This window comes from Triticum dicoccoides, chromosome 6B (assembly GCF_002162155.2).
Source record: "Triticum dicoccoides isolate Atlit2015 ecotype Zavitan chromosome 6B, WEW_v2.0, whole genome shotgun sequence".
Lineage (NCBI taxonomy): Eukaryota > Viridiplantae > Streptophyta > Magnoliopsida > Poales > Poaceae > Triticum > Triticum dicoccoides.
In genome coordinates, this window is record NC_041391.1 from 35948700 (window position 1) to 35962308 (window position 13609).

At 44.2% G+C, this 13609-nt stretch overlaps 1 protein-coding gene across 1 annotated transcript; it reads right to left on the reverse strand.

The window, feature by feature from the left end:
- Positions 1 to 10165: 10165 nt before the first annotated feature.
- Positions 10166 to 12744, reverse strand: LOC119320655. The gene is made up of 5 exons (XM_037594650.1): positions 12696 to 12744; positions 11784 to 11896; positions 11366 to 11646; positions 10649 to 10913; positions 10166 to 10495 (listed from the first exon to the last, which is right to left on the reverse strand). Exons 1-5 carry the CDS (start codon positions 12742 to 12744, stop codon positions 10454 to 10456), a joined length of 750 nt encoding a protein of 249 aa, XP_037450547.1. The 3' UTR covers positions 10166 to 10453.
- Positions 12745 to 13609: the final 865 nt, after the last annotated feature.

The window sequence follows — 13609 nt, forward strand, 5'->3', positions numbered from 1 at the left end:
CTGTTCTAGACCAGCATGTGGTCAACTGTGAGTTGCAGGCACAACTTCAATCAACACCATCCCCAATACTCCAAAAAATAGTCATTAGCACCATCAGCAGTGCTCTTGTCAGCTTGCAATGCCTTGTTCCAGCATTCCCTTCGCATCACATTCATGAGTATCTGCCCAATATGCACAAACCCAGCTGCAGATATTCAGCAGCATGCGAGCTGAAATACCACAGGTCTTACTATTGGGCAATACTAGGTAAATTACTTACTAGGAAAAGAACCAGAAGAAGCACAAAGTACTAGGACAGAAAATCACATACAGTGCATGGAGAATCAACCTTCAGATCTCTTTCCATCCTTATGTAGAACACTTACTTCAATGGAATTTGAGATATATAATAGTAAACGATCCCTCTATGTATTTCTCATTGTAATTTAACATGAGTTAGCAACATAAGATAACTTAAGAGCCATGAAATACATGAGAGCTTAATGTTGCAGGACATTATAAATACCTATTAGGACATGAAACTCTAACTTAGGTCACTGAAGAAAAAGAAACATGGCAAACTCATCAGCAGCGACAATTCACAAACTAAGTGTCCCTTTACCCTCCTACAAAATTTGTTTTGTTGCATTTATTGGCATGTGCCTTGAATGACTGACATATATGCAGTTGTGAAGTTCAAGCTGTCTAAAAAAGACATAGGTACCCTGCATCTAGTTTATCTCTATCAGCTCATTTCATATATAAAATGTCTAAGAAAAATCCACAGGTGAACCGGTAGCAATTTCCATTAGTTTGGGCATCAAAAACCAAAATAATTGTTGTAATATAGTGTTTCGTTCAATTTTGATATGCCTCCAAAATGCTACGAACCGTTCTTCTACTTACAGATGACCTTAGAGTGGCAATTACACAGATTAACAAAGAGATCACAATCATGTTCTTAAAGTTGATCAGCTTAGAAGTAATAGCTACCACTACCAAACCCTGTAAACAAGAATTATCGATTACAGCAATGAACTATCAACCATCAGACAACCTGTGTGATAACTATGAATAAAAATTCGAAAACAGGACATTTTTTGGAGATTCCAGAATTTTATTAAGAAAGTATAAACAACAATTCGAAAACAGGAACATTTTTTGGTGTTGCAAACAATATTTTAAATTTTTTGAACAGGTTTCAGCTTTAAAAAAGAATGATAAAACTCAAAGGGAGAAAAACAAATTAATGAAAAAAGAAAAAAGGAAAAAATCTTAGGCCTTGCCTCAACTAGGTGAGGGCATCGATCCAATCGGACACCTGTTGGGCCGGCCCAATCATTTGTGGATTCGAAAAAGAATCACGAAAGAATGGGCAAACAGAGTGATAAAAGTTAAATGTTTAGGGTCGATGAACCCTAGAAGGGCCGGTCCAAGCGCACGCAAGACAGTTTGATGGATGAAAATGTTTAGGATTTCGAGATCACAATCTTTTCACATTTTTGTTTTTGTTTTTATTTATATTTTCGTTTATGCTTGCAAATACTCTAAAGTAAATATATTTAAAAGCATTTTACATAATTTTGGAAAGAATTTTATCCAAGCAATTGAGAAATGTTAGATATGTATAAAGAAAATGTGTTTCATGTATACGAAAAAATGTATACACAGAATATATATTTTTTGTGTAAATTTGAAATTTATCTAAAAAAGTGTCCAAACATTTGAAAAATGTTAAAAAAAGTATTTCAAAAATGTTAAATGAGTATAAAAAAGTTGCCTACGTATTAAAATGTTAAACTTGCATTTAAAAATGTTAATCAAGTAAAAAAAAAGACTGGTAAAACGTGTCTCATTCATATCATAAAGATCATTGTACAAGTCACGCAGAACATCTCTGAGCCTGACACCAACGCTCGTCACCTGTCTTCGGCACCACCACAGCAGCCACCGAACAAAAGAATGATGGATCACCTCCTCACCCGAGCTCGACGCCGCTCCATCACTAATATGCAGCTTTACGGACCTCCAAGGTGGCTCACAAAAAGTGAAGCCCTTGTTGTTGAACCAATCAGACCGGGGCAACACCCGAGACACGACATCGAACTCCAGATCTGGCACCCCACCACGATTAAGACACCGAAGGAGGAACCATACCTGCCATCCACCAACCACGAACCCATCACATGTTCCATTTCCCAGGTGTCGTCGATGCAGACCACAATCCACACTGCTCCTGGAGTACCTCCCAAGCTCCACGCCGACGCTGGAGCTAACACCTAGGTAGATCTACCCATTTAATGAAGTGACCTATGTATGACCACCCTTGATGCATGCAAGGAAGAGGCACATGAGAAAGACTACCAATAGTAAGGAGTAACTTAGTCTAGTAAGATGCATATGTTACTATGCTACGTTACTACCTCTATAATGGATAGTAACATATGTATAGTGTCATGCAACACTTAATGTATTAGCTTGTCGACTCATCTTGTTTTGGTATATGTGATGTTACTCATATTGTGAGTAACTAGCTAAGTTACGCAAATTATCTCTCTCCTTATTAAATTACTGCCACATAAGTCAATTTAGTGAATTTGACCTTATGTTACTGCTGAAATTACTCCCACTATGGGCAGTCTAAGAGCATCCCTAGGCAATCCTCTAAAAAACTTTAAAAGAGTAAAATTTTGCTGTTCCTTCCCTAAACGGCACTTAGAAGATCTCCTAAACCATATAGTGGAGTTACTCCTCTGCCTAGCCTCTTTTTACTCGGCACAAATTTGCCCGAACAAAAACTCTTCTTACCCCGTGTCGCACCGACCCCACACCCGCGTGACATCTACTGCAGTGCCTCCCTTCATGCCACCGCCAGCACCACTCGCCCCCACCGATGCTCCGGAGGACCCTCCATGCTCCTCATCCACCCAGATTATTGCCTCTCTTATCGGCATCGACGCCTAAATTAAATCGGCAGATCTACAACCCTTTACTCCGGCGCCGGATTCGACGCATGTGACGGGTGCGCCGTTGCGTTTGGGATAGATTTGACGAGTACTGACTCGGTATAACTTCCTCCCCTAGGCGCTCAAATCTCACTCGTCGCCCAGACACAAGCACAACCACGCACGACGTCCGTCTGCCGGGCTCGGCACTAGCCCAGTATCTCGCCAGCTAACCGTGTCGGTCAACAAGTTTGGCCACTCCTCACGGCAGGTGGTGCGCCGTGTTTCGACCACTCTGCAACAGACCGGATGGGTGTTCTTCAAGTGCAAATAAGATGCGGTGAGAGCTTGTTCCCGGTTGTCTTTGGATTTGTCCCAATTTGTAGATAATTGTTTGCTCAAAATTGTATGTAGTATGGATGCAAATTTTGGTACTGGGAAGAAGAGTATATCGATCTATTGACAGCGAGAAATTTGCTAGATGTTCATACATTACTTGCTAGAGTTGAGACTAGAGACGACCCCATGTCCAAATGTATGGAGGCGGAGAACAACGAAGTGTGCAAGCTCAGTAACCAGTAGAGCGCAGCAACATTGTGGGCAACAAAGACATAGAGAAAGTATTAAAAGAACTAGTGGAACCAGTGATGGTACTTGGATTTCTATTAAAGTTCCTAGTTGTTCTTGTAGTTTTGTATTAAAGTACCAAGTGATGGCACTTGGTACTCTTAGCGAAGAATTAGTGAAGTACATACTCCAATGTATCAAAATGTTGTTTAATAAAATAAAAAAGGAGTGAAGTTTATTTCGGTGACCGAAAATGAAATAATTTTGCAAAAAAAGAAAATTTACTCCGCTAAGTTTAGGGGATCGGCTAGAACCGATCAGACCTTAGTGGAGTAATTACTCGGATATTATCTTCATTAGTTTTTAGGGGGACAACTAGAGATGCTCTAAAGAACTTGAAGGTTAAGAACTCACTTGTGGCCCATATTGCATAATGAGTTATATGTCCTAGCAGTTACGAACCTTCTCTGCATCTTTAGTTTTTCTCTCAGTTCTACATAGTCCTGGCTATCTTTGATATATGCATAAAGGAGATACAAACCATTCCAGAAAAAATATGACAAATCATTGCGAAAAGTTTTCAAGGAATCATGGACCAAATTTGCCTACACGTAGTGATGTACACAAATTATAATCTCTGATCCATAACATGTAAAAGTTATGAACTCAATATTTTGATGTACTATTTTAGGGGAATATTTGGTGTAAATTCACAAGAGAACAAATATACATTGCCTGGCGGCGCCCACATGGGAGATTTCGGGAAGGACCTGACCATTACAGAAGTGTTATCAGATCAAATAACCGCTGTCTGACCTTCTGCAACAAGGACAGGGGATACCAGCTAAACTGTACAGAAACCTAGTATGTGACAACACTCCTTGCATGGTTGCTCTGCGTTTGAGCCACTACTTGCTACCAACCCGTTACTAAGATGGATGAAGCGTCATAGGAGCAATTCACGTGTAACGAATTGCTCCTAAGTGGGTAATGAGAGCAATTCGTGTTAGGAGCATACAGGTCGTCATCCCGAGGTCTCCCATGCTCACACAGGAAGGAGCCAATAAAATGGCAAAAAAAGGTCAAAATCGTGCAACCCACATTGTTATAAGTCCACGTATTCAACACTATATATCTAGGTGACACTGCAAGTGACCTCTCTCATGTCAAGTCCCCTCCCTCTACTGAACTACTCCAATCTATATGTATATACAAGCACTAGAAACATTTATAGTTGGTAGGTAAGTCCCGACGCTTCGCTTATGGATCAAGAGTACTTGTTCCATAACTAGCTGCAGGCAGCCTTTGCTGAATAAAGGGTCGGAACCTTAGTAAAAAAATAATGGTAAGTGAACAAACTATAATCAAGAGTTACGTGATAGAACAATCAGGTATCTAGAGATATTAGAGCATTTCCAACAGGCGCACAAAAAGAGCTCCGCGCACTAAAACTTTGTTTTTTTTTGGCGCCGGACTGCTCCAACAGAAACTGCAGCGCTAAAAGTTTTTGGGCGCGCGCTGAAAAACAATATCGCGCGCAGCATATTTGGGGCGCCGGATTGCGCGCGCTTCACAATTTGCACTGTCTGCTTTTTGGGCGCGTTTTTGGGCGCCTGCTAAGCCAAAGTTGGTCCCGGCGCACTAAAAGCACTAAAGTTGAGCGCTATAACCTTTATTGAGCGCAGAATTTTTATGCGGCTGTTGGAGATGCTCGTTGGGTCCCAGCACCTCCCTCGCGTCACCCTGCCCGAGCAACTCAGGGGCTCCAAACCCTAGCCTTGCCACTTCCATTCCATCCCTCCCCCCTCGCCTCCGCCAGAGGTAGCCGTCGGGCAAGCCTGTGGCGCTGCTAAGGAAGGCGACGCCAGTCCTTTACTGCTCTGCCTCTGCTGCGGGGAGGTGCGCACTCTGGGCCGTCGGCCCTGGCCGGAGAGCCGCCATAGTCCTTGCGGCAACTGGTAGCACGGGTGTGGACCAGCGATCTCGGCCGTGAGGATGGCGGTTGACCCGAAGGACGTGAGCCATGACGCATTGACAGCTTTGGCTACTAGCGGTACCATGTCTGGCCGCCTATACCTCCTCTGATGTTGGGCGAGCTCCGACCTGGCCTGATTCGGTCTGTTTCTACGTGAGGCGACATCATCCTCATCCTTGCCGTAAACTTCATTCGTCGCCTCATCGATCTCCTTTAAGGCTGCTTCTGTCTCCACCTGCCGGACGCGGTACCGCCGCAACCATAGCCATAGGATAGGAGCAGCCCCTCCTACTTGTTCATGTCCATGTTCGTCTCGATGTTCGTGCTGACAGCGAGTTACCCCTCTCCGCGCTGGTGCTCTTCGAGGAGGCACAGGTTGTATGCCTAGTCGTCCTACGCCTGTCGGAACGCAGCCTCTGATCCCACTCTTACAACACCATGTTGGTGTAGTGAGCACGCGCCTCGCCCATGGTGATCGTGGCATGGGCCAACGAGGAAGGTGGCGCCGGTTTGCTGTAGAGCACCTCTTTCATTGGCTTGTCCACAACGCTGGCCTCCGGAGAGGTCGTCCGTCTTTCGGCTTGCCAGCCGGCTGCTATGGCGGTGATCTCCTTCTTTTCGGATGAGAGGTTGTCCCGGCCCATAAGGCTTTGGATTTTGAGAAGCCTGTGCTGGGTGTGGTGCCCAAAGGAGATGGAGAGCGGAGGAGGTTGGATGATGTTGTTGTCGCGCCTCTCGTTTAACTAGCGGGCGGATGGCAGGCCTGGCGGCGAGGTAGTTAATGGTGGGCAGCAGACGGACGGACGGGTTGTCGTCTGAATACGAAGAAGGCGCGTGCACCGAGAAGCGATGCTGGCGGCGCTCTCGGCCGATGCGCTGCTTCAATACTGGCTCCAGTGAGAGGTTGCGTCCGCTCTGAGCTGACATAATGCGGCGTAAACCCTCTGGAGCGGCAGTGACTGCTTCGGCCCGGAAAGGACGCGAGCAAGGTAGTGTGGTTTTTGGTGGAGTAAGATTGTCGGAGGCGTGCATGACAGCATTGCGCAGCCAGCTACCCCCCTTTTCCCCCCCTTGGTTTGCGGAAGAAAGGTCATCCTGACTGGCAGCGGAAGGATACAAGACCACGTTGGATGGCAATTCACGTCCAGACAATACGGACCAGACGTTTGAGGGGCCGCATTGGATATGCCCAAGTCGGGCCTTGCCTAAAAACTAGAATGTATAAGCTTTTTATTTGGATCCATAAAAATATGAGAATAATATCATGATAGGAAGGAAACAATGTAGTCAAAACTGATTATTTTCCTGCGAACTAGTTAGAGAGTTGGAAAAAGAGAGAACTCAGAAGCCAGAATGATCGAATTGCACAAGGTACTGCTGCTATATTTGCAACCAACGCCAACATTTTCTCTTTTTTGTACCTATATCAAATTTGCTTTGGCTTTCACGTAGTCCGATCGCATTTTATAGCTGCTCAACCAATCAGTCCTATATATCCACGCATGGTCGGTACACACACACATATACGGGCGCCTAGGGGCAAGATGGTAGCAAGGGTCCCTTGTTGACGCACTGAAAGTAACATATTTTTCAGAAGCAAAGCAATAATAAATAAGTATTTTAACAGATCATGACTGGTCCTCTCTCACAATTGAAGATTTCACCCATCCGATCTGTCAACTTTTTTTTGAGTCCAAACATGCTTTATTTATTCACTATTAGCTAATCATGTGCGCGCTCACTGGCTAAAAGGAGAAGCCGCCCTCACACGCATGCATGTGGAAACAAAGTTGTCTGCTAATGAAGATGTACTTGCATTTATTTCGAATTTTTAAATTTCTAAAAAGCCATATCTTTTAAACCGCCTATCCAAATTCAGATCCGTTTTCATCATTGGAATCCTTACGACGATATCTTTGAACTTAGATCCCGCATAACTATATTTCGACACAAAGAAAAATTCGATGCCAATTTTGGTGCTATATGATGCAATTCTATCACTGCATGGCGCAATTTTTTTTTTCAAAAGAAAGTTTTGGTGCTGCATGATCCAACTTCCTATGAGGTTGCAACATAACAATCATCACAACCAACTTTTTATGATGTGCAAGTACTTTACTTCCCCGGCTAACTACCTATTGAAACATTCGGAGACAACAAACTGAATTTTCTTCAACCATGAAGTACTAGGGCATTTTCTCTAGCAGTTGACCTCCTACTCTGTATGTGAGCGCAGAGTTAAGCACAAGAATATTTCGTCCCTTCAAGATTGGATCAACACACATCCTTGATGTACGTGTCATAAAATAATCCTTCCTTCTTTTTTTTTAATTTCCTGAAACGCTTGGTTGTTCTGGAAATTTAATTCAGCACCGGGGAGCACAAAAAACTGTTTTTAGTCGCATCTAAATGTTACTTGCAAATTTTGATGCAAAAAGTTTAAGCATTTTGGCAGGGAAAAAAAACAAATCGAACACCAAAGGTCACCCTAAAATGTCACCCCAATTTAGTTTTCTCACCAACGAAATATTGCTACTCCATTTCGCATGAAATTTGTCAAGAATGCTTGCAACGCTAACACAAACATCTGCAAAAAAAAGACATATTGTTTTATTTTTTTAGATTATTTTTAATTTATTGTTCATCAGAGAGCGAAAATGCTCCTCACTTATATATGAAAATACCCTAGAACAATTGGTCTATTGTGCCCAGTTTTGGAAAAAAAAACGCTATAGACCAACAACCCATAATGGGAGCAGTGGGCAAGAAGGTCTGTAAAGTCGCATGTGCCTCCGAGCCGTGGTGCACGAGCAGGAGCACCACATTGGTGTTACTGGCCACACTAAGCAAATGAGACGGGGGCTATCATAGTGATTATTTTCCATAACATTGATTGGTATTGTACTCCCTCCGTTCCAATTTACTCGTCGTGGTTTTAGTTCAAATTTAAACTAAAACCAGGACCAGTAAATCGGAACGGAGGGAATAGGTCGTAAGCGATCTCTTAATCAATTACGTGATGTTTGTATAATGAGATGAGTAGCCGAGCAGAGTGACAATACAAGTTTTATCATCAGCTTGCTACAAGCATCATTGCACTACAAGCGGAGTCAGGACCTCCCCCTCGACCGCTAGCTCGACGGAACTCTAGCTTTACTAATCTAGCTACTGTTTGCTATGCACACGCGCGGGCAGATGCTGTGGTGCATCGCATTTATCTAGCGAACTTGATAGGAACTGCGCCCGTCAAGTGGAACTGCACGAGTCAGGATCTGCATGGTCATACTTGGGCAGAACGAGCAACAAAACCTCATGTTTGCCGCAGTAGTTGCCATCGTGAGGTCGCCCATGCTCACGTTAGAAGGAACAAAGAAACAAAAAAAGCCACATTTCGCATGACGCATCTCGCATGTACTCCCTCCGTCCCAAAAAATCTTGTCTTACATTTGTCTAAATGTGGATGTATCAAGTCACGTTTTAGTATTAGATCATCCGTATCTAGACTAATCTAAGACAAAATTTTGGGACGGGGGGAGTATATGCTCACGAATGAACCCAACACTAGCTAGAAGGTGTGCAGTACTGCAAGTAACCTTCCTCTCCGTCCTCAATTTCCCTCGCTCTGTTGAGCCACAAGCCACTACAACAATCTATCTAGTCCACAAGGAATCGAAAATGCCGTTTGGCGGACGAGCACCATGCAGCTCGATATCAGGGTCGTCAGTAAACCCATCAGGACGCTACAGTGGCCTCATTTATGTCATGTATTCTAGCTAGCAGCTTTAAACTGAATCCCGTATTCCGTACTTTACTACAGTAGCATCCCATGTCGTCGGCGGCACGTCAACATGCTGGTTTGACGTGCGATCCAACCCCCCATCATGGCCATGAAGTGCCAGCATCACTCGCAGTCGTTCATGAACATGGGCATGCCAGCGCTCTGTGCTTGCCTGGAATGACCACCTCGGCCCATCGACAGAATTTTTTGTGGACGCAAGTACGGCCCATTTATGGGTTCTCCGTTTGCATCACACGAAACATCTTTTTTTCTCTATTTTTTTCTCTCTTTTTTGCGCAGCAAATCTTCATGACGAGGAATTAACTTCATTTTTTTCGGTTTTCTTGCAACTTTCTCCAAGCACGCGCAATGCCTACCTGTTATTCCAAGCATAAAATCGTCAGCTGCAATGATTATGCCTCACTAGCACAACAGCACGCGGGCTAAAGCCCAGGTAGACCACGAGGCAAATAAAATGATGTGATTAATCAGGTGACACCAAGAAATGCTCAATTGCACACAGTTTTTCACGGCAGCTACTTGATGCTTCACACAAACAACACACCGGTTGTACTAAAACGGCGTCACACGCAGCAAATCCATATTATTTGTTATAACAAAGAACAAAATTAAGATTTCTACTCAGACTTTAGGTGGGTTGCTGCACGTGTTCTTCCTGTGCCCTGTCAATCCACATTTTGAGCAGCGAGGAGATTTCCTAGGTGCCTTTGGCACATCACCCCTAGCAGGACGTGTTGTGCTCTTGTGACCCTGAATTCTACATATGGAACAGAATCTGCTCCTCTTCGAAGGTTGTTCATACTTCTCAATCATACTTCTCAATCATGCATGCCCATCCCTTCTCAAATTCATCAATACTAACCACATGGTGGACTAGCTTGCAAGAAGCGCCCCAAGGCTCTCTTTTGCCTTATTCAGGACGTGCCATTTGCACCACCGATGTGCGGTCCATGGCATGACGTCAACTATTGCAATTTCCATCGCACGAGCTTGATCTATCGCAGTCACCAGAAAATCAAGCAATATCAACTCAATTATGGACAGTAAGGAACCTAACAAGTTTTTTTTAGTTCTTTCTGTATCTGGAACTCGTATTACCTGTCAATATAGTTTTTGGTTGTGGTGCTGCGAGCATTTGGAAAAACTCTGTGAATATCCACTTGAAGGTGTCCACCTTCTCATCGCTCATCAACACCTCGTTGACCGGCTGTTGGCTTGCAACGGTTTACCCTGCAGAACAAAAGCACGCACGTAAAAACATGAATTCAGGTAATTGTCCACACTCTCCCAGCCGGACTTTCCACCCAAAAAAAATACCAAGCGAAGCTAATGAAGCCACAAAAGCGTAACTGATAATTATTAATGTTATGTTTTCTGACTCACCGCACAAGCGCAAACTATCTCCTGCATGCACTTCTTCCGGTGTACATTCAAACGGCTTTTTGCATAGCGCACACCAAAACCAACCTCCCATGAATAAAGATTGTAAAACTCGTAGCCCTCTTCGACTGAATCGAAACTAGTTCCAATAGACGGATTGATAACATTTTTTGACTTTTTGTTGACAAATGCACGGATAGAAGCTTCAAGGGCAGGCATCCTTGATGGGATGGGCTCTCTCTCATCCGCCGCTTTTGGAACTCTGACCCTGTGTACAAGATACAAACCAAATAATCAGGGGGGTAAAACGCCCTGAATGACGCAAAGCCTTTTTTTGCTAGACATATGTCTGTCAATATGATAATGTCGCTAGGAGATTCAGGAACATTATTTTTTTCACATAACACAAAATGGCATATATGATCATCATTTCGCTTGGGTTCGCGAGATCAGTGCGTTCCATGTGTGATCCCATGGCATCAGGCATGTCACGAAATTTGGCTGCTCACTTATCTCTGAACGCGTTTCCCCCCGTACTACAACACAGGCGCCCCTCCCACAAAACATGCGCAAGCATGAGCATAGTTCTAAATTAACAAAAACGACCGCTCATCGCACAGCGACAGTACGGCCAAAAAAGTGATGATGTATTTAGCTAAGCAGAAAATTAAGCGACACTAGCTGCAAGTGCATTAAGGGGAGGGATAACAGGAAAATCACCTCCTGGTCCAAGAAGATTGTTTTGCACTTGACACTCCAACACCATCTTCGTCTGCATCCTGGGACACGGCATTATGGACTGTATCTGTGCCGCCTGTCTCGCATGAGTCGCCCATCCCTTCGTCGCCAAGAGTATGCATGTCGCCTTCGCCCTGTTCAATGCGCATAGATGAAATCAGGCCCTCCTCTGCGTCCTCTGTTCCGCTTGTACCGCCTTCAGTTGGTTGCTCGATGACACGCAGACCCCTAAAGAGATCTCCGTTGTCACCCACGGCACGAACCTACACAGGCAAACGAGAAGCCAGCCAGAAGCTGGCAGTTGAGGAAATAGAACAAGGGGAACTCCAACGAATGGATTTCTAGATGAAGTAGTTGCATCAGGTAGCAAGAACTTGAGCGGAGATTTTGGGGGAATTACCCTGATGCAGATTCCTCGAAGAAGAACTCCATGCCGTCCATGGCGAGAAGCCGCGCTGCGCTCGGCCCGGCGCCGTCCACTTTGCGGTTGAGTGGGCAAACACGAACAGGCAGCTGATTAATGGTCGGCCCAGCCGCTGAGCGAACGCAGCAGCATCTCATTTATTTTTCCCACCAACCAACCTTGCCAGCCCTCATGATGGGCCAAATTCAAAGCCGCACGTTCAGACCATCCTGTTCGTGCGTGGAAGTACAACAATCTTAGGCCCATGTATAAAGAGGGAACAGGAGCATTCAGCACCGTTGTATTTATACCAGATGGAAACGCTGCATATAAAAAGGGACAACTGCCACGCATCACGACGCCATAACGACCGTCCCGGATACCGGCCTCCATGTCGCTCGTCCACCAAAACGCCCCTCTCACAAGGAATGCTATATATAGTCTCTTTCCTTCTAAATAAAGAGTCTTCTTTTATGACTGGTAGCTGCATCAATAAATCAGGGTCAGGATTTGATAGAGTGCACTGGTAAACTTCTGAACCAACAATCAATCTTGCAGTAATTTTCCTTAGCCAATTTAGGGCGACAACATTCGGCAAAGACGGGTCGCTCGTGGACTAACATACGGCGCATATCTTCCAATTCCTCCTCTATCGAAGATCATGACTGCCTAGACATCCCCATCTTCAGCAGAAATGGGATGCTCATAGACCAGTTTCTCTAATCAATCAGATGTACTCCATCCGTTCCATAATATAAGACCACTTAAAATTTGTAAACAACATAGGGAAACAAGAACATGAAACTGGAAATTGAAACAAAATTTTAATAAAATCATGCTTCGTCTGGCGTAATTTCTAAAATGGAAATCCTGATCGACACACCTTATATTCTAAAATGGAGGGTGTACCTGTTTCCAAATCATAATCCCAGAGGGTATTGCGGCCCTCGATGTCCATCTGGCATCTGCATGGGTTGTTTCGTAATCATACTACCAACGTCCATCTGATAGCTTGACACAAGCCCATGCTTTCACTACCCTGGTCACTTTTTGTGATGTGCACACGTGGGAAGTGGCAATGGCACATCGTGTTTGTATCGGCGACTTGGTAGAAACGACAGGATTGCGATATGCGTCAACTAGTACCGAACACCATTGACATACTTGGGATGAAAGAGCAACAAAAGCTCATGTTTACCGCACCAGTTAACATCCTGAGGTCTCCCATGCTCACATTGAAAGGAACAAAGAAACAAAAAACTCCACAACTCGGATGCCACATCTGGCAAATGCTCACCAACGAACCCAACACTAGCTGGAAGGTGTGCAGTGCAAGTGACCCTCCTCTCTGTCGTCAATTTCCCTCATTCTATTGAACCACAAGCCACCACAACCAACTAGGTACTCCATTTGGTACCTTTATAGTTCCTAGATAGAGTCCCTTTCCTTCTGAATAAAGAGATACTCATTTTATAGTCGGTAGCTGCACTCATAAATATCTCTAAAAAAACTACATCCATATATTAAGGTCGGGGTTTTAAAGAGAGAACTGGTGAAGTTCTAAACCAAAAATAGCTATTGCACTAATTTTCTTTAGCCAATTTATGGAGACAACAATCAGCAAAGACCAAGTCGCACGTGGACTACATACGGCGCGTATGTTCCACTTCCTCCTCTATCCAAGAGCATGACTGCCTAGACATCCCCATCTTCAACAGAAATGGGGCGCTCATAGACCAGTTTCTCTAATCAATTACACGTACCATTTAAAATGGTTAACCCTGTAAGGAAACAAGAAGAAGAAACTGAAAAGTAAATCAAAC